This window comes from Opisthocomus hoazin, chromosome Z, assembly GCF_030867145.1.
Source record: "Opisthocomus hoazin isolate bOpiHoa1 chromosome Z, bOpiHoa1.hap1, whole genome shotgun sequence".
Taxonomy (NCBI): Eukaryota; Metazoa; Chordata; class Aves; order Opisthocomiformes; family Opisthocomidae; genus Opisthocomus; species Opisthocomus hoazin.
The window spans coordinates 33932939-33956524 of NC_134454.1; the positions used below are offsets into that span (position 1 = coordinate 33932939).

Here is a 23586-nt window from a genome sequence, read left to right on the forward strand (position 1 = left end):
TAGGTATGAGGTTCCCCAGCGTGTAGAACATCTTTCTCTCCCACCACACTCAGACCCCCAAAAGTTATTAATAGCCCTTCTGTCTGAACTGACCTCAATAGTAAGAGTCTTCATTTTTTTACGAGTGTATTTCTGGGGCTGTCCTTTCAGACCAGCAAAAAGACAAGGCTATGAAAGATTATTCTGATTATTCTCCAGCTGGCTACCATCTGCTTTGCAGCTAATGAGTACTCAGTCCTCCTAATTTCTGTCTGAATTTTCCCCTGCTTCACACCAGTCAGTGTAAAACATTGGACTGTACATTACTGCATTCTAAATTGGAATTCAAAGATAAAATCATTTGCAATCCAACGTTCTCTCCAAAGAAAATAGGGGAAGATTCCCTCTTGTCCTAATTTACAGTTTACTAAAATGCACTTTCTGATGTCAAGATATAAAACAACCAGTCTGAAATGTGAGAGAGTGGATTTTGTAGAATTTGTTTTTGTGGGAACCCTAATGACTGAAACTTTCAATGAGCATGCATGAGCCTGCATGATGTTATTTAGTGTCCCTTGGTATACTAACCATGGTCCTCTGGTTCAGACAGGGAACCAAGCTACCCCATCTGTATTTGTACCTCACCTATCCACCACACGAGGTCTTATGCACATGTACATCCTTTTCAGAACTAACTTCTAATGCTGGATTTAAGTGTTTTCACACAAACAGTACTAAGTTTGACCTTTAAGCTCCACACTGAATTTTTACTGTTGCATCTTTGTGAATTTTGCCTTGGATTTCAATGGCAGTAGAATAGGTACTTCCTAGCCAGGGAACGCCAAATACAAAGCTGCTGTAGTAGCATCCTTATGTTCATGGCTGTGCATAATTGCTAGTGATTGTCACTGCATTTCGTAGTAAAATACAATGGTGTGCAAATAAGTGTTTTGATGAGATCTTAAAATGAATCAGCGTTCCTGGCATCAGATCACTACTACATACCAATTTTTTTCTGTAGCTCTTGCATCCTGCCTCCAGGCAGAAGAACACTCCCTGTCCCTACCTGAGGAGCCTGTTCAGAGTCAGCTGCCAAAAAGAAGCTACACATATGGAAGAATGCACTAAATATATTGCTTATGTGACCAGAATATAACACAGTTAATCTAACAAATTAATGAAATTCTGTCTGTGAAGCCTTTTTGGTCTCTTTTGTTTTCATGGATAATACCTGTTCTTCTGTTCTTGTCTCACTAGAACAAAGTACAGAGCCAGATTTTCAAAGTTTTTAACCCTTTTCCACTGCCTAAGTAATGAAACTGTAGACTGAAAAAGTAGTTGCCCTAAATCTGTCAGAACTGAGTAAGGGTTCAAGGGTTTTACCAGCAGTTTGAGGAGAAGTTGAATGCAAAGCACTGGAAAATTTGAACTTGTGATTGGTAACAGAACCAAGATTTCACTGGGGTTATAATGAAAGACAGTCCTGGGACATTTAAGCTTGGTGTATCCTGTTGGAAGAATGGTGTGTTGTTGAGACACAACTGAGCTCTTAGAAAAATTCTCTTCTAGAGGACAGCACGAATTTTAAATTGCAAAATAGGCTTGAGGCAGAACATTTGGGTGAGGTGTCAGAGAGACAGAGGAGTCCTCTGGGCAGATCTCAAATTAATATATTGCGATGCTTGTGCATTCCGTGACTTGCTATTGCAAAGAAACATGTAATGTTTGGTGCAGTGTTTGGAAGTAAAAAGATAAAGCATAAACACTTCCACACGCATCTGACAGTAGGATAGTCAGGGATAATCCTTGCAGCCATTCTGAACAGAAAATAATCTGTGATTTAAAAAACAATGGTAGCTGGATCTCCTTGCCTGGAAAAGACATACAGGGCTTGGAATTTGTCCACTGAAAGGACTGATAAACTAGAGGTAATGCTTACTGATGAAAGAGTGCCAAGGAGCATTAACAGTGAATTCTAGATCTGCTCTCTGTGTTGTTTCTAAAGACCAGACATAAAAGGGACCATCACACCAGAGAAGTAACAAACCTGTCAACAGTCATCCCAGTAGGGGTTGTGTGTTCAGACTGGCTGCAGCATAGGAATGGGCTCAACATGAGCTGCTTCGCAGCTGATGCCCCTTGCTGGGTGTGAAGAGTATGTCAAGAAAGCTCCTCTAGCCTACATATTAGGAAACTCCTCTGCAAGTTTTAATATGATTGATATTAGAAACTTACATAGGAACTTACCAAGACTCAGAAAATCTCCCATGTCAGAACTGCACTCTCTTGCAATATGGCTTTACTGGCAACGTGTTGAGATTCAAGTTTCTGAGTGCAAATTGTGCTCTGCCTATAAATAGACCAGTCCCTAAATGCTCATGAAAATCAGGGTGGAAGTGCCTTTGAGGCCTGACAGTCACCCATATCTAGCCCATCTCTAGAGCACCTTCAGTGTGAAAGGTACTACGCAGAGACGCAAAAACCCAGGCCTGTACTGCCAGAACCGACAACGTAGTTGGGTATCTCAACACAACAGCTTACATGGGATGGATGATGTAGGCTCAGATTCTGCCACGCTGGTCAAGAGCAGGAGCTCACTCTGCAAAGTCTGGAACGTACAGAAGAGCTGAGAGAGGGTCGTAGTGGCTGTTACTCTGCTAACTGCAACACAGTAAATAGTTCCTGCAGCCAGGACGGCAGAGAGGTTGGATCAGACGGCCAGGAACGGCCTGTGGAAGAGAACCACGTTCCTGCAGAATGCAGATTAAGAACACAACACTGGTCCTGAGGGACACGCACCCTGAGCACACTCACTGCCCACTCGTTCAGTTTCAGGCAGAAAGGAGCAACTATTGTTCCGTGCTCCAGGGGAGCAAACTGCACACTGAGTAAAACTCCAAATTTTCTGTTAAACCCTTTGTAATGATCAGCTTGTATGGCTGTAAAAAAGCTATTTATGACAAAAGAAATTTAAACAAAGCAACACAAAATTGCAGTGCATAGAGTTGATCTATGTATCACATTGTCTCTTAAGTGAAGGTAAACTCCACTGTAGCACTATGACAAATGCTACTCTAAAAATAAAATTTATATAGCTCAGGAACCTTCTCTGAATGTCCAAATCACTGGTTTTCTTCAAACGCTTATGTGTGCCCTGCCATCCTCCCTGTAGGACCAAGCAATATTTGGCAACTCACTTCAATAAGACCAGTTGTTAACTGCACAAACAGAGCTCCACTCCACTGCAACTGCATGCATTGTCAGGAGGACAGCATTGAGGAGACAAGTGTGATTTTGACCTAGACGTGTTCTAAAGGTAGCAAGGGCAGAAAGAAGCTCTCATCTCCAGCTCATCACACTCCAGGTCATGGTATCCTGAAGCCAAATTCAGACCCAGGACTAGAAGCTGCCTCTGAAAAGCAATGTGATTATCCCTGCTTGTTCCAAGATCAGCACTGGTCCTTGCAAGTTCTAATGGACCTCAGAAGAGAAAATATGAGCTGAATAAAAATACAGCCCCAGTAATCCTCTGGCCTGGGCATGGTATCTGTATGAAAAGCTTGAAGCTGCTGTCATGCCATCTTTGATCAAATACGCAGTAGATTTCTACTGGCAAAACTATAATGTATGAAAAAACTCACTTTGTTTAACAAGAACCCAAACAAATAAACCCCCTTTCATTTTTAAATAGTCGTATTCTTGTTTTTAAAATGGCTATATTAATCCACTTCCATTGCATTCTCTGCTTAAATAGCAGAAATGAAAGGAAAAATCGTAGAGACAGAAATTTCAGAGGCAGTAAAAATACATTCTTTAACTTCAAATTCCTACATGTTCAGTAAAAAACTTTAATGGATTATGGTGGATTAGCCTAGAAATATTGCTTAAACTTGTGTTTTTTTATGAAATCTCACCTCAGCTAAATTAATGGAGGAAGGACATTGCCTGTAAATATCATGTTTAAAACACACATTTTGTGTATCTCTCTTTCTATACTGTGGGAAATTTTCACTCCCATTAAACTTTCCTTTAATACAAACGTTTTCTCGTTTCTGCATGAAGAACAGAATAAAGCACGTCTCAGCTCTGTGTGGCTGTATCTCAAGTTATGTATTTACCATTCCATTTGTCACTGGAGTTTGCTAGCTTGCTTTGGAAAACCCCATATAACTTTTGACAGAGAACATCTAATCCGAGACAAAATGGAAAAACTTGACCTCTTCCTATACATATTTGCAGAACTGTACAAATCTAGGTTCCCAGCGGGCTGACGCTTTGCTCTCTTACGCAAGGCAAGCGATTGCTCACAACCCTGGCAGCTATTTGGTAGCCCGTTTTCTCATGGTGGGTCTGACCTTCAGGGATGCTGACACCCATGGGCACACGCTGAGACCCTCACCTGCTTCCCTTGGGAACAGAAAGTGATGGAAGATCCTATTCCTCGTCATGTATATCAGCAGTATTTTAGCTGTTGGCTTCAGAGGTCATGAAATAATACTTCCCAGTGCTACCAGAAAGCTGCTCTGTGCACTGCAGAATGCGGTCCTGCAGTGACTAAGCCTGCAGGAGGCAATCTGCCTGACAACAACAGAGTGCTTTTATGTAGAAGTCGGAGATGAACATGTCGGGGAGGGCGGTCTGTTTTTGTGGAATTCCTTTGCTCAGTGGATAAAACTTTTGCTGTACAGAGCACAAGTGTTTGTTTATTCCTACAGTGCTGTTGCTGCATGCCAGAGCAGCAAAGCTGCCTGTAATCACCTATCGAGAGGCTTTACCCGGTTCAAACCACTTAGTATTTTTTTTAATTTATCCTGATAGCATCCTGATGCCCCACCAAAGCCTGGCCACAGCGTTAACATAACACCGTATTTGGTCTGAAAGAAACCAAACTTGCTTTTGTAAACAGTCGTATTTCGTCCTTCTGGAAACGTGTTCAGAGACTCGTTACCTGTCATGGTTTGATGTAAGTTTCCAAACAAACTAGTGGATGCATGAAGTTTCCATTTACTTTCCAAACAATTCCATGGGCACTGAAGAACAGCTGATTTAGGTGGAAAATTCCTTACTACTTTCTGCACAACATCTCAGGGTGCTACAAAAGAAAGGCTGTTTTCCTTCTTTCCTATCCTGGTAATTCAATACATTTGTCTGGTACAACTTATGGTTGACAAAAACCAGCTAAGAACAGTTAAGACTTCCATCACAGAGGAACTTTTCAGAGTTGTGAGAGTTTAGTATTAGGAACTAGGATTTTGTGAGATGCTAGCAAATTACTCTGTGCTTCAGTAACCATTACCCTAAGAGTTTAACCCTTGCAGTAGCTGCTTAGCATGCACATTGTATCATACCACATCTCTATTACCTACATAGTAGAGGCCAGGTAAGATTTTTACATGCAGCATGGAACATGTAATTTACTGTTGAACAGAATGGCCAGGAACTGCGTTTCTGTATGCAAGCTGCAGGCTGAGATTCTGAATGGTTAATCCTCGTTACTCACTTTATATTTCTCTTGCTATGTATCCATAAGCTGTGAACAAAAATGTCTGTCAGACAGGTCCTCTGCTCCCTCCCCACAGCAAAGCATGGATTTGAGACCTCTGAGTGGACTGTAACCATTCATCACCCGCAGGGAAACATTTGGCATTTTAGAAAAGGCACATGAAAATTACCTTTTTTGAACAGTCAGACTCAGCTCTGAACACCACCTATAGAAGTCTATTCCGTAAGTGACTTTAGAGGTACTTGATCATACTTTTAAGACCCTGAGTCCACTGACATCTGCTCCTAGTCTCTGCAAGAACTGTGTCATGATCATGTTGTAATCTTCTTGTCGCGTATGCCAATAAAACGCAGAAGTGTTAGAAACATTCCAGTGAACTCAATAGCCATGGGGAATGAAGCTAAAACCTGTACCTTGCATGCTAATGATGATGGATTAGGCTTTGAAAACTCCCCTGAGCCTATCTGGCTCCTAGGAGACTCTCAGAAGAGCCCACAGTGTCAGCACATAGATTCCTTGAAGCAGAGGAAAATAAATTTTGCCAGGAAGAAGAAGGAAGAGCGACAAATCACTTCTACACTCCCTAACGTCACCCACCTATTGGAGTGCATGCTGACATCTCTCAGTCCCTCTCAAAACCAAGTGACACTGTTGCTAAGACCCGTTCAGCCATAGACCACCACATTCTTTCCTATGGACAGCTCCAGAGTTTTGATTCAGCTCTTGATCCCAGCTGACAGCTACTGCTGCCCCCCTGCCAATGTGTCTAGGGGCTCGGGTACAATAGGCAGCAGGAAAACAAAAGGGAGGGAAAGGGAGAGAACAACATTAACATGTAATTTCATTTTTCCAGAATGAAGAATTGAATTCTTTAACGTTTAAACATGCTTGTTTACTTACAGAAAGAGTATTTCAGGCACAAAAGGTTTGAGTATCAGTCACATACCAGGTTAAACTGTAATAGTATCAGGATTGTCCCATGCAGTGCAGTCAGCTATATTATCCCCTATGAAGACGCTGAAGTCGCAGTTTTTTGTATACATACATATATATAAAGTATGCACCTTTCACACTATGGTCTCCTGGTCCGAGTTGACTCCAGTAGGGTTTATGTAACAACAGTATTTGTCGTAAGGGCTGTTCTCCTTGTAAGAGCAGACAATGATACTGTCTTTAGGAGCAACAAAAATGTTGTCTTCGATGTCAGGGCAAGCAGCACTGTCCCTGGTGGGAGAAGAGCTCCTCTTCTCCAAGGCACTGTACACGCACCCATCTCCCACAAACACATTCCCCGGCATCTCTGGGTAACAGGTCTCCAGGTACCTCAGCATCTCCTCCTGCTCCACCTTTCTGATGAGGCTCTTGCACTCTCCCATGGTAGTGGTGGTGGTGGCAGTGGTGCAGATGGACACAGAGTCCTCACCACGCAGCGCTCTCCCGTCCTTCTGGTACGCTTTCTTGGCCAGCTCGTCGCAACTCCCCTTGCCGGACTCCAGGTCCGAGGGGGTCCTTAGCAGCTCCATGACATCCCGGTCCTTGACTTGCTTGCAGCAGGGGCACTTGTTCTTGGGCCATTTGGTGCAGCCGTCGGTCTTTCTGGTGAGGGCGATGGCGGCGATGCCCGGCAGGCAGATAGCCGGCCCGATGGCCAGCAGCGGGATGTCCCCCAGGGTCTCTCCCTTGATGCCGGACACGGTGAACATGAAGCCGAACACCAGGAAGACGCTGACCAGAGCCACCACCAGCCCCGTCCGGGGGTTGATGTCGTCGGGTCTCATGGTCCGCGCCATCCCGCCGCCGTGCGAGGGACCGCTCTCCCTCACCGGAGCGGGCCCTGGGGCCGGGGCGGCGGAAGGGGGGGGGGGGGTTGGGGGGGGCTGAGGTTTGCCGGACAGCGAAGCGCGGCGGCCCCCGACGGCTCGCACCGCTCGGCGGAGCCGCAGCCGCGGGGCGGGACGGGACGGGACGGGGCCGGGGCCGGGGCCGGGGCCGGGCGGGAGCCGTCCTGTCTCCTCCCTCCCCCGAGCCGCGCTCCGCCAGCCGGGAGCGGCCCCCCCCGCCGCGACCTCCCACGCGTGACGGCGGGCACGCGTGGGCACGGCCGAGCGGCCGCGTGCGCGGGGCTGGGAGGGAGGGAGGGAGGCAGGGAGGCCCAGGCGGCTTCTGGCACCCGGCGGCCGCGGGGGACAGCCGCCCTTCCTCCGCCTCCTCCTCCTCCTCCAGCCCCGCCGGAGCCCCGCAGCAGCCGTGAGTACGTGCACCGCCCACGGCTGCCGTGGCGCGGGGGGCTGCGGAGCCCGCGGGGGGGGGGGGGGGGGCGGGAGCGGGGAGGGCCGGGGGGTTCCCCCCACCTGATGGCCGCCCCGGGCAGGCTTCCCCGGCCAGGCGGAGGGGACCGGGTCTGGGAAGCCCGGGCCGCGCCCCCTCGACTGGCGTCCTTCCCCGGGGTGCCGCTACCGGCCCCCGCTTCGAAAGCCGGCTCCGACCTCCCTCCGCACGGGACCCCGCCGTCAGAGCCGCTGCCCTCAGAGCCCCCTCCCTCAGAGCCCCCGCCCTCAGAGCCTTTGCCTTCAGAGCCCCTGCCCTCATAGCCCCTTCCCTCAGAGCTCCCGCCCGCAGAGCCCCTGCCTTTGTGGGGCTGGGGCTAGTGGAGTCAATGCCCCTCCAGATGGAGCGCGGCCCTGCCCCAAAGTCTCCTTTCCCGAGTTAGGTGCAAGTGCAGAACTGGGCATTCGGAGATGCTGTGCTGCCGCTGAACTTCGTCCTGGGGGAAGCCCTCAGAGATACAGCCTCTCCCGGTGTTACCCCTTCCTGAGACCCCAAGAAGGAATCTAGCTGCTGGGAGGCATCTTGCAGGGCTTCCTTCCATGTCCAAGCCCTGCCGTCAGTCGGCTGTGATGTGCTGTCTCTATGGTTTGATGCACATGGGTGATGGCAATTCCAAGCCCCACCATCTGAATGAATGTACAAAAGGATCTGAAATGTGTGGGGATGTGGAAAGGCAGGCGGAGCGTTAAAAGCAGCAGCGTTGTCAGGCAGGTTATTCAACATTTAATGTGCCACGGACATAAAGGAATAGTAAGTGCTTTCACTTGGGGCACAGATACTGGGAGATGAAAAGGAGTGATACCAAAAAGTATCCAAGAAAATTAAGAGACTAAAAAAGGACATTCGGAACTAAATCGTGAAACTGTGGTTTCTTTAAGTTTTCCCATTAACATGATTCCCTTTCCTCATACTACGTACGCTTGGAAAGCTCAGAGAAGCCATTTTAGAAAACACCCAAACACCCCTCATCTATCAGCCATGAAAAGGCCGGAGTTGTACTTGCCCTCCCTACGGCCCGCATGAACAAAGCACCTCTGTGTTGTAGATTTCCAAGTTGCTTTGCAGTGAGCAAGCCAGAGAATATGCCTTCTTTAATGAGCACAACTCTTGCCTGACAGGACACTTTCTTCATAAATGGGGTGTCAAGTGGTAGCCTTTGCTGTCTTAATTTGAAGGAAGAGTAAGTGTGGAAGCAGAAGTACACAGACTGGGGAGAGGTGTTTCAGTCGGTGACAGTGGCCTGGTAAGTTTGTAATGGGCCATCATCATGGTTTGAACTTGTCCTCCAGAAAGCTGTCTAGTAATCCACGTTGAGCCTCTCACCTGTTGCTGAGTGGGCTGAAACAGCAATAATTTGGACTCTGTTAGGAATACCCTCTGTCTTGACTGAAAGACTTACAACCAAACCTTCAAGTCAGATTTCAGCACAATGTAACTTCTACTTTTGTCACTGTGGGGGATTTAGCAGGGTGAGAAACGACTGTAGGTTCTCAGCTTGTAGTTTCTGGAGTGAGAATTTGCTGCTTGTTTCCTTCTGCTGTTATTCAGATACACAGCTTTTATGTCCTCAGATATATGCCTTTTTTACCCCTCTGCTAAATTCTGGGTGAAGGGAAGTGATTAACCTTCAGCCAGTCTGTCCTACACAGCTAGAATGTTGTAATGGTTATGTTATGCAGTGTTCTGTTGGTAACTAATGCCGTGAAACTGACCATTCCTACTACCTGATATTCCTTCACCTCCCCTCGTACATTTCAATAGTCTATAAGATTTCCTGTTGGGTTGGAAGTTGATATTGACCAGTCTGATAGCTTTCTACGATGGCATGACTGGCTGGGTAGATGAGGGGAGAGCGGTGGATGTTGTCTACCTTCACTTCAGCAAGGCTTTTGACACAGTCTCCCATAACATCCTCCTAGGGCAGCTCAGGAATTGTGGACTGGATGAGTGATCAGTGAGGTGGATTGAGAACTGGCTGAATGGCAGAGCTCAGAGGGTTGTCATCAAGAGTGCAGGGTTTGGTTGGAAGCCTGTAACTAGTGGTGTTCCCCAGGGGTCAGTACTCAGCCCAGTCTTGTTCCACTTATTGTTCAACGATCTGGATGAAGACTTAGAATGTACCCTCAGCAAGTTTTCTGATGACACAAAACTGGGAGGAGTGGCTGATGCCTGGCAAGGCTGTGCTGCCATTCAGCGAGACCTGGACAGGCTGGAGACATGGGCAGAGAGGAACCTGATGAGGTTCAACAAGCGCAAGGGCAGGGTCCTGCACCTGGGGAGGAACAACCCCATGCACCAGTACAGGCTTGGGGTGCACCTGCTGGAGAGCAGCTCTGTGGAGAGGGACCTGGGAGTCCTGGTGGACGATAAGTTGACCATGATCCAGCAGTGTGCCCTGGCTGCCAAGAAGGCCAATGGGATCCTGGGGTGCATTAAGAAGAGTGTGGCCAGCAGGTCGAGGGAGGTTCTCCTCCCTCTCTACACTGCCCTAGTGAGGCCCCATCTGGAGTACTGTGTCTAGTTCCGGGGTCTCTGGTTCAAGAAAGATGAAGAGCAACTGGAGAGCGTCCAGCGGAGGGCTACAAGGATGGTGAGGGGACTGGAGCATCTCTCCTACAAGGAGAGGCTGAGGGAGCTGGGCTTGTTCAGCCTGAAGAAGAGAAGGCTGAGAGGGGACCTAATAAATGCTTATAAATACCTTGAGGGTGGGTATCAGGAGGATGGGGCCAGACTCTTTTCAGTGGTGCCCAGCAACAGGACAAGGAGCAACGGGCACAAACTGAAGCATAGGAAGTTCCAGCTGAACATGAGGAAGAACTTCTTCCCTCTGAGGGTGATGGAGCCCTGGAACAGGCTGCCCAGGGGGGTTGTGGAGTCTCCTTCTCTGGAGATATTCAAAACCCGCCTGGATGCAGTCATGTGCAACCTGCTCTCCGTGACCCTGCTTCGGCAGGGGGGTTGGACCAGATGACCCACAGAGGTCCCTTCCAACCCCTACCATTCTGTGATTCTGTGAGTCTGTGATTCTGTGATTTGCTGGAAAACAAAGGATGTTGCTTGGGAATAGCAATTAGCTGTAGCTGTATTCATCAACAGTCTTTCAAAGAAAGAAAAACTGCATCAGTATGTGACACAGAAATGTAAATATCATTAGTGGCATCAGTGGAGGGGAATAAATACCGTAAGAACTGCAGTACATGTCAGAATATTTAACAGGAATAAAAATGGCCCTTCAGATTTAAGTGACAGGGCTACTGAGATGAAAGAGGGACAATCTGCTTTTGAACGGAAAGCTGTTAGTGGGCAGAAAAATACTTACAGAAAATGTCAGGACAAAGGTGGAACTAAATGCCTTCAATTTGTCCTTTTGTGAGTGGTTTTCCAAGACAAACAGTACAAAAACTGTGTGCTTCCAGGGGGGGATAGAAAATGGCACCCAACCACCTTATTCCAGGAAAGCATGCTACTGTTGTTAGAATTGTCTTTCCAAGCTAGAAATTGAGAGATCAGCAAGTATCCACTTACACTACTGGGCAACAATGCAAATGGTGAATTTTTAGTAGGCATGTTGGTGTTGTGCGGATGGTTGGACTTCATTATCTTAGAGGTCTTTTCCAACCTATGATTCTATGATTTCTATCCTGTTCCTAACTAGAGAAAAAAATGACTCCTGTGACGTGAAGCATGGTTCTGCTGTGGTGACCTACACAAAAGGTTTGGATTAGCTAGTGCAATGACTGAAAATCCAAAGTATAAATTGAACAGATGATGATGGTGATTATCAATCTTTTATTGCTATTACCCATAACTCAGGCTGTTCACTCAAAACAAAATTGGAGCTGAATGTAGGGGAAAAAATGTGTTCTTGTAGTACACTGTGATTCTGTCAGCTCTTTTAGGACTGATCTAATTGGATTAATCTCTGAAAGAGACTTTTGGGAAGATCTAGGATTTATTAAGAGAAAGCTGTGAACGGATGTCCCTTACAAGGGCAAGCAGAATGCTGATATTGGACACGGGTCACGTGTCATGCTTCAGTAGGGATATTAAATGGTAAGCTGGTATGTTCTGGACTGGCCAATTTCAGCTTGCTCAACTTTAATTTTCCGTATGTACTCAGTCAGACGCAAAACCCTTTTCCTGTCCGACATAACAGTTTAGCGTAACTGATAATCAGGTAGTGTATGTATGTCGTCCTCTCAGTGTTTGAAACTCATAACTGAAAGCAGTGGCCACTGTTGGTAGAATACATAAACATTACTCAAGCTGAAAGCTGCTACAGAGGTGTCACCTACCCCAGCTCCTTATGGCTATAGTGTGAAGCTGGAAAACTGCAGATTAGAGCTGACTTCAAACTGAAAATAAAGAAAATAAAGAGCTAATTCAAAGTGCAGTGACTATTGTAGTGTTAATTGTGTCAAATATCGTGAGTGCCCAAAAGTGCTCAACCCACTTTTTTACCATCTTGATCCATCAAGTGTAAAATACGTACATTTGGATGGCTGCAAATGAGTGAAACGCTGTTGAGCACTAGCTAGGAAGGCGGGAACTTTAACTTGTCTAAGATCTGAGAGTCTTCAGCAGCCCTGGTCTCATGCATTGGTCTGAGCCAGTGCATCTTTATAGGAATAACTTACCCTTCCAAAAGGGTAGGATTCCTCTGGTAGGGATGACACCGTCTTTGTCTCCATTACTTTAGCACTTGCCACCTCAGCAATGTGTATGTCCTCCAGTCTGCATTTGCTGACCAGTTGTATTGATGCTCAAAGATCAAGAAGCAGTCAATCGGGTTGCTACTGTTTCAACTTTAAGTAATGTTTTGGCTCAATGGCAGGCTATTTCATAGAATCATACAATCATAGAATAGTTTTGGTTGCCATTCTTTTTCATCAGGGCGGGTGGGCTTTCTTTGACCTTTCTAAATTACCACGGAGCAACCAAATCAGGCGTCTAGATCAACAGCTTTGGACAGGCTACATCAATCCTCGTTTTATGTGGGTTTGATGGTATGCATCAGAAAAGAATCGACCAAGATGAATGTGGTGAAAAGGGTGCCAGCTGAGTGACACTTCAATAAATTTTCCTGTCAGTTCTTTCTTAAACTCTTCCTTGAACCTTTTGTTTTGCACATCTGATTGTCCACTTCAGTCAGTGGCCTTGTGTAAAATCAAAGCCTTTCTCTGACCAGGCAGTACTGTAAAACCCATGAAAAACTGTGTAGGATTTTTTTTGGCATCCTAGAGAGAGATAGATCTGGGAGGTGGAGTTTTGAATTAATAGGTCGCAACTGACAGATGGCCTATCTGTAGTATCTCAGCCATACTATACGAAGTCTCTACAACTCCTTAGTAATATCACAGGTAAAATTAGACTCTCCTTTCCACCTTCCAAGGCAATGCTAGAACTTGACACGACTTGATACTGCTTCTGAGTGTGGGATCATGTAAGTCCTATCTGTAATTTGGATATGAAATACATCTGACAAGTTCTGTGTGGATTGAGATGCTCAAGTTTCAAGCTTTTACAGCAATGCTCATGTGCACGCATTCGAGCCACAGCATTAGCTTGAGTAGACTATATCATCCTGCTGAGGTCACTGGTGCTTCAAAGCTGTTCAAAAGCTGGTTCACAAAGTCCTTCCACTTTGCTATCGACAGCAAGTACTCCTTGCTGAAGGTGGGTGCTGAATGCCACATCCATCTCCAAGCCTTCTTTAGCATTGTGTTTTCTTGGGCACACCCACAAAAGGAAATACTAATTTTTTTGTGCTGTGAAAACATGTGCTGTGATCCTCATACACCTCAATTTACAGATTGTTTTTTTCACATTTGAAAAAGCTTGTCATTCATCCAGCTGCTCATACCAAAGCTATGTTATTTATATTTCTTAGGGGGTCTGTCTAGCCAGACCCTATGGCTCTTCATTCCTCCTAACTGCTCTCAAAGCTCTAGACAGTTCTCTATCTCTTCATGTCCTCAAGCAGAAGTTCACCTGAGGGTGGATTTTTGGACTCTGGCTGTTGGCTGATGCCCCTGGGTCTTGATCTTTGCAGGCAATCATTTGTGCTTGACAGCTGCTTGCTGGCCAACTGGCCATAAGTCAGATGTGGAAGGACTCTGCTGACATGAGAGTCCGATCAAGAAACAAAAGGGAAGTAGCAGATGCTTGTGCTTTGTCATGGAGCCATCACACCAGAAGCGGGATTCAGAAGCCCTGGTTATGAGTCATGCACCAGTCTGGACGTGACCTCAGGGACTTCAGCAGGGTTGCTGTGGAACAGGTACAGGCTGTTGTATGAGTCACAGCATCAGGCAGTAAATTTGTACCATTGGAGCAAAACTCTGCCCATATAATTTAATGGGAACTTTGTCTTTCTGCATCATTCTGCCTGGCGTCCTTTTTCCCTTTAGGATACTTCTGATTACATATACTTTATTTCTTCTACCTAGAAGTACTCAAAGGATGCAATAATCTCAGGAGAGTCACCCACAAGTACTGTGTGTTATGCATAACAGTGAATAATAGTTATCTTGCTTTGTCCCGAAGAACACAGGAAACTGAAGCACACACTTCTTAAAAGAGGTCTCTAATTGGAGTCTCTTGTCTGTGGAGAGAGAGGGAGGGAAAATAACCCATGCCAGGTTGTCTTGACCTAACTCTACAGAAGCAGCTAATGATTTTGGATATGCTGAAACACCTTTAGAACAGTTTTAAGCATAATCATGTAGAAACGACCATATATTAGGGCACTTGAAATGACTAGTTCCCTCCAGGAAGCTTGCAGACACTTTTCCTGTCTGTTTAGGAAAAGTTTGTAAAAAACTAAGGGAACAGATCAAAAGAGTACCAGTATCTCATGTTACTTGCAGTCTCTAGAAGACTGGAACTTCCCAAGCCAACTAAACTTGAAGCAAATGAAAATGGGGATGGATATCATCAAGTCCTTCGTCTATAGCTCATTTAAACAATGAAAATAACTCTTTCTAAAAAATTATCCCATGCTGTGGATGAGAAAGAAACAGTGAAATCTTCTTCACAATAGTCCCGATTGCCTGCCCTGTGATTACTTTGTGCCACATCTGCATCTTTGCCAAGATGTAGCAGCTAATCCTGGAAAACATTTCCAGGCATATGAACGACAAGAAAATAATCAGGAACAATCAGCACAGATCCATGAAGAGGAAGTCATGCTGGACCAACTTGGTAACGTTCTACAGTGAAATGACTGGCCTGGTAGATGAGGGAAGAGCAGTGAATACTGTCTGCCTGGGCTTCAGTAGGGTCTTTGACACTGTCTCCCGTAAGATCCTCCTAGACAAGCTGTTGGTATATAGGTTGGATGAGCAGACAGCAAGGTGGATTGAAAACTGGCTGAATGGGCAGGCCCAATGGGTGGTGATCAGTGGCACAACATCTAGTTGGATGCCAGTGATGAGCAGTGTACCCCAGGGATCAATACTGGCTCTTTCAACACCTTCATTAATGGTCTGGATGAGTCAGAGCACACCCTCATGAATTTTGCAGATGACACAAGACTGGGAGGAGTGGGTGTCATCATGCTGCCATCCAGAGAGACCTTGACAGGCTGGAGAGATGGGCTGACTGGAATCTCATGAAATTCAGCAAGGGGAAGTGCAAAGTCTGCACCTGGAGAGAAACAACCCCAGACACCAATGTATATGCTGGGAGCTGTCCGTCTGGAAAGTAGCTTGGCAGAATAGGACCTGGGAGTCCTGGTGGACACCAAACTAAACATGAGCCAGCAGTGTGCTTTTGTGGCAAAGAAGGCGAGTGGTATTCTGGGCTGTATTAGAAGGAATGTTTCCAGCCAGTTGAGGGAGATGATCCTTCCCCTATTCTCAGAGCTGGTGAGGCCACACCTGGAGTATTGTGTCCAATGGTGAGCTCCTCAGTGCAACAGAGACATGGGCATACTGGAGAGAGTCTATTGAGAGGTCATTGAGATGATTCAGGGACTGGAGCTCCTCTCCTGTGAGGAAAGGCTGAGAGAGCTGGGACTGTTCAGCCTGAAGAAGAGGAGGCTCAGGGGGATCTCATCAATGTAGATAAAAACCTGCAGGGAGGGTGAAAAGAGAACAGAGCAAGGCTCTTTCCAGTGGTGCTCAGTGACTGGACCAGAGGCAGTGGACACAAACTGAAACACAGCAGCTTCCTCCTGAACTTCAGGGAACAGTTTTTCACTGTGAAGGTGACCAAGCACTGGCACAGGTTGCCAGAGAGGCTGTGGAGTCTCCATCCTTGGAGATATTCAGAAGATATCTGGACATGGTCCTGGGCAACCTGCTGTAGGTGACCCTGCTTAAGCAGGGTGGTTGGACCTCCAGAGGTCCCTTCCAACATGCACCAGTCTGTGATTCTGTAATGGCAGAGAAAATGATGAAGGAGTATGAGTGTGTGTGCGTGCATGGGCTGAGCATCGCTGTGTGCGGGGCACTGGGTGGAGGAGAAGGGCAAGGTATGCTTTGCTGGAGAAGAGGATGTAAGCAGCTCTCTTTGAAGGGAGTGAAAACTGCTCAGTGCACCAGGAGGTCTCTGGGGGAGGAGTGCAATGTGACACAAGGCACAGGGCAGCTGTGTCCTTGAATAATGTGAAATCTCATTTTTTCAGAAGGCAGCCTGTCTGATCCTTGTCAAACGCTGACGACTTCCCTCCCCCGTCTCCTCCACTGGGACTGCCATCACATGTCTGGAGGCACTGGAGCGGCTTGCTGCGGTCCCATGGCAGCTCCCCAGCTCTCGGGCACTTCCCTGGCAGCTCCCCTTCCTGCAGTCTTTGGGGATACCTGCCACTTCACCTGCTGCAGCCCCACCAGCCAAGTATCTCGGGGGGGGTTTCCTCCAGCAATGCCCTCCAGCAGTTGCGGGGCAACAGGGTCCCCTCAGAGGCCACGTCTCACCTCAGCCTGGCTAGCTGCTGGTGGTGGCCACCATGAAGAGCTTTCAGGACTTTTCTGCAGTGCCAGGGGAGAGTGATGTGGTACAAGACAGGCATCCGTCAGCTCTGCTCTCCCAGTAAGCTATATCCAAAGCAGGCAGTCAGGACAGCCAGGGATCAGACCAACAGCATGTTCGTGCTATGAGATTCACTTTCTTGTGTTTGGCCTTCAGGTGCACCAGAGACAGAGGTCAGGGAGTGACAGAAGTCTGTCCAGGGTTCTCTCCTACACTATGAGCTGCTGGTGACTGCATGCAGAGGAAACGCTGTTTGAGTTTGTACCCACAGGTACCAGTCGTTGAGGGGTTTTGGGGGAAGGAGGGGAGGAAATGGTTGTAAGGAAGGTGTTGCTGTTTTCCTCCATGGATATGCACCAAAGGGGTGGGAAGGGGTAGTAGTCTTAAGGTCTCTGTGATGGAGCGGGGAAAAGTCAGGAGATGTTCTGTTGTCCAAAGGAAAGTGCCTGTGCATCACCATGGCTCTTGCTTGCCACCGGCTGTCTGAAAATCAAGAGCTGTCTTGTACAGGCACCACTCATAAGAGCCCTCATTGCCTCAGTAGTGCCTAAACATGTACCTGATTGACCTTAGTGCCCACTGACTAACTGAGCAGTTATGGGTGCAGCTTCACTGGTTTTAGTATTTTTCTATGGACTCACTGCCTTTTCCTGAAGCTGCACCCACAGTACCAATTAACTAACTGAGGCGTCGCAGGTGGTAAGAAGACGACAACCACGAGCCAGTCATGCTACTGCTCTGTGTCTGGGAACAGTATTTAAAGGTAGGGTTATGCGTTCATTACGCTGGGACTGCAGCTTTGTGAATGCTTTAGGCATAAAATACATTATAGTATTTACTAGAAGAGGATATGTGTGACCACAAAGCGTGAAGGATGAGGATGGGGGAGGACTTTGCCAGTGTTACACACCTGTCAGTGTAATAGACTATTGTATTTCAAGGGCGTTCACTGCAGGAGCAGGTATTAAAAGTTTTTATTGCTGTACACTTGGACTGATTGCTGGTAAAAATGTTGGATGCTAATATCAGGTGGTATCAAATGGCTCCTGATTGCAGGCGTGGGTGTAAATACACTGCTAATTCACTCGCGTTCTGTAGAACAGACCTGTGTCTCTGAAGAAACAGGGAAGGATGCTGTAAAAACAGCCACATATTTTGTGGAGGAGGAGCAGAGCACAGGAAGGTGTCCAGCCAGCCCCTGAGAGTGAGGGGTTTGTGCAAACCAAGCCTCTGAGCCCAGGCTCAGCATGGCCAGACCTGGCCCCCTGCCCACACTCGCCTCCCATGCACTCTGCCTGGCACAGAGACAGCTTGGACAACCCGGGGCAGCTGCCTTCAGACAGGGATGTTGCTTACTGTCCCCACAGGTGGGCTTAAACTTGCCACTGGGTTTAGAGGCCACCAGTGAATATTTACTCATTGCGTTTATTGTTGCTGGCCCTTCCCTGCCCATCACAAGGTACCCACTTGTGAGGCCCCACCTCCACATGCAGCATCAGGCGTGAGGTGTCCTGTATCCTCCGTTGAGGAATCTCCAGCCCACAAAGAAGGTGTGTGGGCCACATGGTAGTCTCCCTGCTTGCTCTGCGGGCTGCTGCGAGGTATCGTGTAATGCATGTGTGCAAAATCTTTTAATTCACTTCTGCCAAAGAATACACCTTTCACTGACATGGTGATAAGGGAAGGCACGGTAACAGAAGTTTTGTAACAGGTTTTTTCTCTCTCCTGCAAAGCACAGGACTTTTCTACTGACTCGGGTGGTGTTTTGGATCCCCAGCGTACTGTGCATGTGAGCACTGTCTCTTCAGCTGGGCTTTGACATCCCTGCTGCCGGAAGCCCTATTACAGCAGGATATCTATCTGACATCCATCCCCAAGACCTGCAGTGCAGACGCAGCTAAAGGAGGAGCCAGTGTGCTCCCTGCTTCCTTGCGTGCCACACTGCGAGCAGACGGACGCAGCTTGTGCGGTGCCGCACTGACCCCCGTTAAGGACCCTTTGGTAGGCACTTCCTTGGGCTTCCAGTTGATCCCAAATGCCCACTTCCCAAGACTCATTTTCATTCTCCATTCAGGAAGCAACCTCCAGCTGAAGCCATGGGATGTGGGCAGCAAAGAATCTTCGACTAGACAGGTGGCCCATCCCAGGGACAGACGCTTGGCTTGGACACTCTCAGCCCACCTCCCTATGGAAAGTGAGTGCAGGTCAGTCCAGGACCCTTGTCTGCTGCTCTCATGATATCTGAAAAGAAGCAACCAGCCATTGATGTACACTGAGAAGTACCCAGTGCTTTGACAGCAAGCTGCAATGTGGCAAGATGAGTAATTAATTAGCCGCGTGCTGCCACAAGCATTTCCAGTCCCAGCTGACAACAGTCTAATTAAGAACCTCCCTGTGGTGTCTATTTTAGATAACCATTTACTTCAGTACAAGTTAACAAAGGCTTTTCTAATGGTTTATTTCACAGGCGACTCATTACATTAATTTACGGGGCAAATAGCAGGAACTTGAATAGACATTTTGAGTTCCCAGCCATCAAAAGCCCAGACAGTTTTGCTGAAGAGTGCTCTAATTTTATCAATGCAAAACACTTGCTTCCTTCTGTTTTTTTGTGTCGTGTCATGTCATTTGTTCTCAGACATTACCGTAGCCCAAGTCCAGAGGCTTTGAAAACTGAAGGTGACCTTGTAAGTGCGGGTTCTTAGGAACAGATTAATACCCTGGGACACTCATACATGAGTAGTCCAGCAGAGTCATTTGAGATGTTTGCAGAATGAGCACCGTGAGTGGTGAGTGCACCCCATTATCAGTGTCATCTGTTTTGGCATCTCAGTGGAGACTGAGGAACCAAACCTCATGCTACCCCTAAGGTCCCTGCATCTGTGGCCATGGGAAACACTGATGCGTGTGCAGCTCCAAGGGTTTAGCAGGATCCCCCACAAAATCTAAGAGAATCAGAAAAGGACCCTACATCCCTCAAATGGGAGACAGGAGCGTGCTTCCTTTCCACATTAGCTTTCAGATGTTAAGGTTGACCCTCCCTAACAACTATGCAAACATGGTTTGTCTTTGGGATGCTGCAGGAGTCTCGGATGTGGCCTGGACCAGGGTAGGGACACGGGTTAACACTGAACCCAGAGGCAACCTGGTTATCTCTGCTCCAGGATCTGTCCTAATGGGAAAACACGTGCAGGAGGATTTTACCATCCCTGACTGCCTCTGTACTGCCTCATGTTTACAAAGGGTAGCTGTGAAGGTGAAATATTTAAGTTTGACCCCAAATCAAGAGTGAGTGGATGAGAGCAAAAATGGCAGACTGGACCTTGTGTAGCAAGGGATCACGCAGCTTGGGAAGGAATGGGGGCTTTGAACAGGAGAGGAAAGCAAAGAACTCGAGCTGGAAAATCTCACTGGGGGAACAGGGCAGCACCGTGGCAGCAACAAAATTCTCTGGGTGGTTTTCAGCAGGGTACAGTTCTCCAGGTAACTGAGATCAGGTACTTCTGTCAGCACTAGAATTAATTGGGAAGGTCTCTTTGAAACGAATGTTTGAGCATCTCATATATTTTATTTTTCCTCTGTGGGGATACTAGCCAGTTCCCTATTTTCAAACACCGGTAGAAACTTAGATTAAAGCCTCAGAGATTAATTTTTCTTCCATGTTTTGTTGAAATTGCATTGTGGATTTCTTTGGAGAAATTGTTAAGGCTAGGGATGCCTCGCTACAAGTCATCTGTTTAGAGCCACCTGCTCAGAGGTTTACAGATCATCTTTGTTAATGAAGGGGAGTGTTTTCATGCTTTTCTTGCTACAACGCTGTCCCAAACTAGAATCCCTAGATTCTTGTCTAGGTTAACTCATAGGAAGTGAAAACTCAAAATCTTAGTGGGATTATCAATTTGCATTTCTCAGCACCTGGTTGTGTGTAATTTTTGCGTCACTCCCCCCTCATTCCCAGCAATTCTGCATGGGCAGAAATGGGAGCATTTCCCGTTTCATGGCAACAGAGCTGTGCAGTGGAGGCTCCACAAAGCCACATGCATTATGATTTTTATCCCCCGTTGCAGGCTGGTGGTAAGCTGCTTCTTCCCAGTCCTCTCTGACCCTTTTTGGATGCAAGCAGCTACAGTGAATATCAAACATGACTTTGTTTGCCGTAGCTATCTGTCCCCCCACCCTAGTCCTTAAGGCTGTTGGCAATTTCTCCGTTGGGGTGCTGGTGACCCAGTTCCCGAGTCTAAAGGCATCGTGGAGCATAGGGTAGCTGCAGTGCCCAGCAGCTCTGTTGAAGATGAGTGCTGACAGCCGGGAGGCAGCAAGGGTTGAACACAATTGCTTCTGAAATGCACACTGCGCACTTCTCCCCAGCAGATGCTTCTGCCATAGCTGTGTGACAAAGTGTGCTCTCGGCTCATGAGGCCAGACTCCTCGCAGGTGTAAACTGGCTCAGTGCTACTGGCTTCCATTTATTCCTGCCGAGGAGCTGTCCCTGCACTCTCTGCCAAAAGCCTCCAAGGACCCTATTAAGCGGCAGGCTTCTAGACCTTTTTTCTGAAGAGTAGCTTTATATAAGCAGCCTGTGCCACATTGATGCAATTTGCACTGTTGTCCTTTTCTGGCTGATCCTCTGAGCATTTCATTGTGGCCTCCTGAGGTCACCGGTGCTGCTGTGCTAGCTCCTACCTGGTGTGCTCCTCCCTCAGCTGAGCTCAGCCTGCCAGAATAGTAAATTTGTCTACCGGGGGCACTCATGCTGACTGCTGGGTGCAGCTGGCAGAGCTGCAATTGTCCCTCCTTTCAAAACCACCAGCTATTTGGTTTTCTTTTCTCAACTTTAAATACCTGTTTCCAAGAATACTGGGTGGTTACGAAGGATGCTGTGTGCAAAAGACCCCCAAGGATGTAAACTCTCATGTCCTTTGTGCTTTGGTGTGTTAGTGGATGGAGTACTTGGGCATGTCACAGTGCCTGAGAGTCTGTCTGGCCTCTGAAGCTTGACCCGCTGTCCGCTGCTGATTTTCCAGAGCAGAAAGTCTTCACAGGGCCATGAGTCTAGGCAAGGTCTTGTGGGTGAGCGAGGTCTAAACTCCAAGTGACCACAACCCTCTGTGCTACATATTTCACTGCACAGGCTTGCTCAGCCACAGCAGAAAAACTGAACAGTGCATTGTAGCTAAGTACGCAGCTTTGTCATCTTCAGACTCTCCCCAAATATGCGTCTTTGATTGCCAGGTATTGTCTTGCCTCTGGGTCCCAGATAGTTGCCTTCAGTTTGTCCCATACTCCTGGCTCCCTTCAGGGCAAGGCTATCTCAGGGTGCATGCAGTCTCCTGCTAAACATGCTGGAAAGAGGCTGTGGGCATCTAGTCCTTGGGCTTGAACTGGAGAGTATGATCCTATTTCTCTAGTAAGGGTACGGGTTCCTACTGCAAATCCCTGTCCTAAATCCCACCATATTCTGTCCAAGGGAAGCCACCAGCTGCCATGTCATCCCGTGGCTTGTTGCAGGGTCGCTGTCTTCAGCAAAGCACGTATCTAACGGTATTTGAGCATTCATTCAGACCCTGTCTCCCTGGCAGGGTCTTTTCCACAATTCCTACCCAGGTGCTAGCTGCAACAAGTGTAATCAGGCAGCGGGACAAAGACTTGATTAAAAATTCTCAGCAACATTTATTTGACACATCCATCCACTGTGATCAAAGTCCCTGTCCTAATCCTGTTGAATTTAATGGACATTTTGCTAATAAGGTCTCTCAGGAGACCAGGATCCGACTCTCCCTGATTTCTGGCAAGACCATTATAGCTTCGGGAGAAATTAAATCCCTTGCCCTACTCTTCCGGTGGGGAAAAAAGCCATGTATCATGCTTCCTCTTTGGGTGATGCCCATTTTCACAACTGGCAATTATCTGAGACAGTAGCTGATGCAGCATGTGTCAGAGGACTGTGGTGTTGCAGTTTCTCTCAGGATCGTATATTTAGCCCTGATTCTGGAAGACAGCTCATACTAGACAGAACTGAGCTAAGGTTACCTCCATGATTGTAGCCATCTGTTTCTAGTCCATGCAACCGCTGGTACTACAGAACCTGGCTTTGAACTTCCACTTCTTTTTATTTTTCACTAGCAGGCTTGGTAGAGAAAGGGGTGTTGAGATGATTTCTTTGTCTTCCCCAAAGATTTATATTTCTGGAATATGTCTCAAATGTACTTAGGGAAAAGGAATGAAATTCAGCAGTATGACTGCACCAGCTGAGCAAACGCTTTGCTGGTGGTAGCTCTTTCTCCCTTCATGTCAGCACTGAATTTGTTCTGGTATTGCTGAAATGCCTTTAAACACTTATTTGCTTCTTTAGAGTGAGCTGAGATGGTCACTTGTGTGAAAGTTAGCTTTGGGAAGAAGGCACTAAGCCTCTTACAGGAGCAAAGCTGTGCCTGTGTTTAGACTCATTCCATCACCCTCTGTGGCATTTGAGCCGATTCCTCTTTTTATGCCTATCACCTTCTCATTTCCTTTGGCTGGGATCCCTGTTTCTTACTGCTGAAATGTTTGGAGGGCAGGCAATTCTCTGGCTGCCTGCAGATGAAACGAGATCAGCTTTCGGCGTTGAGCTGTGTAACAGCTGCCCACTGTCACTACAGAGCCAGTTTTGGGACAGTGTCATCAGCTTTGTCAATCCATATGTCCCAGGGAGATTTTTACTGGATCAAAGCTTAAATGCACATTAACTGGATCAAATTCTTAAATGTGCATCTGAGATCTTAAGTGACAAACGGAATACCCATCTTTCATCAAACAAAACTAAT

At 47.2% G+C, this 23586-nt stretch overlaps 1 protein-coding gene and 1 long non-coding RNA gene across 2 annotated transcripts in view; one reads left to right on the forward strand and one right to left on the reverse strand.

The window, feature by feature from the left end:
* Positions 1-7327, reverse strand: part of TMEM215 (transmembrane protein 215) — a 155252-nt gene extending 147925 nt beyond the window's left edge. The window contains exon 1 of the mRNA XM_009944411.2: positions 6547-7327. Coding sequence (XP_009942713.2) covers positions 6550-7272 — 723 coding nt within the window. The 5' untranslated portion in view covers positions 7273-7327 and the 3' untranslated portion in view covers positions 6547-6549. The remainder of the gene's footprint in view (positions 1-6546) is intronic.
* An 11217-nt stretch (positions 7328-18544) lies between these two features.
* LOC142358888 (uncharacterized) lies at positions 18545-18987 on the forward strand. The gene is made up of 2 exons (XR_012761928.1): positions 18545-18784; positions 18858-18987. It is a non-coding gene; the product is annotated as an uncharacterized LOC142358888 (long non-coding RNA).
* The last annotated feature ends 4599 nt before the right edge of the window (positions 18988-23586 follow it).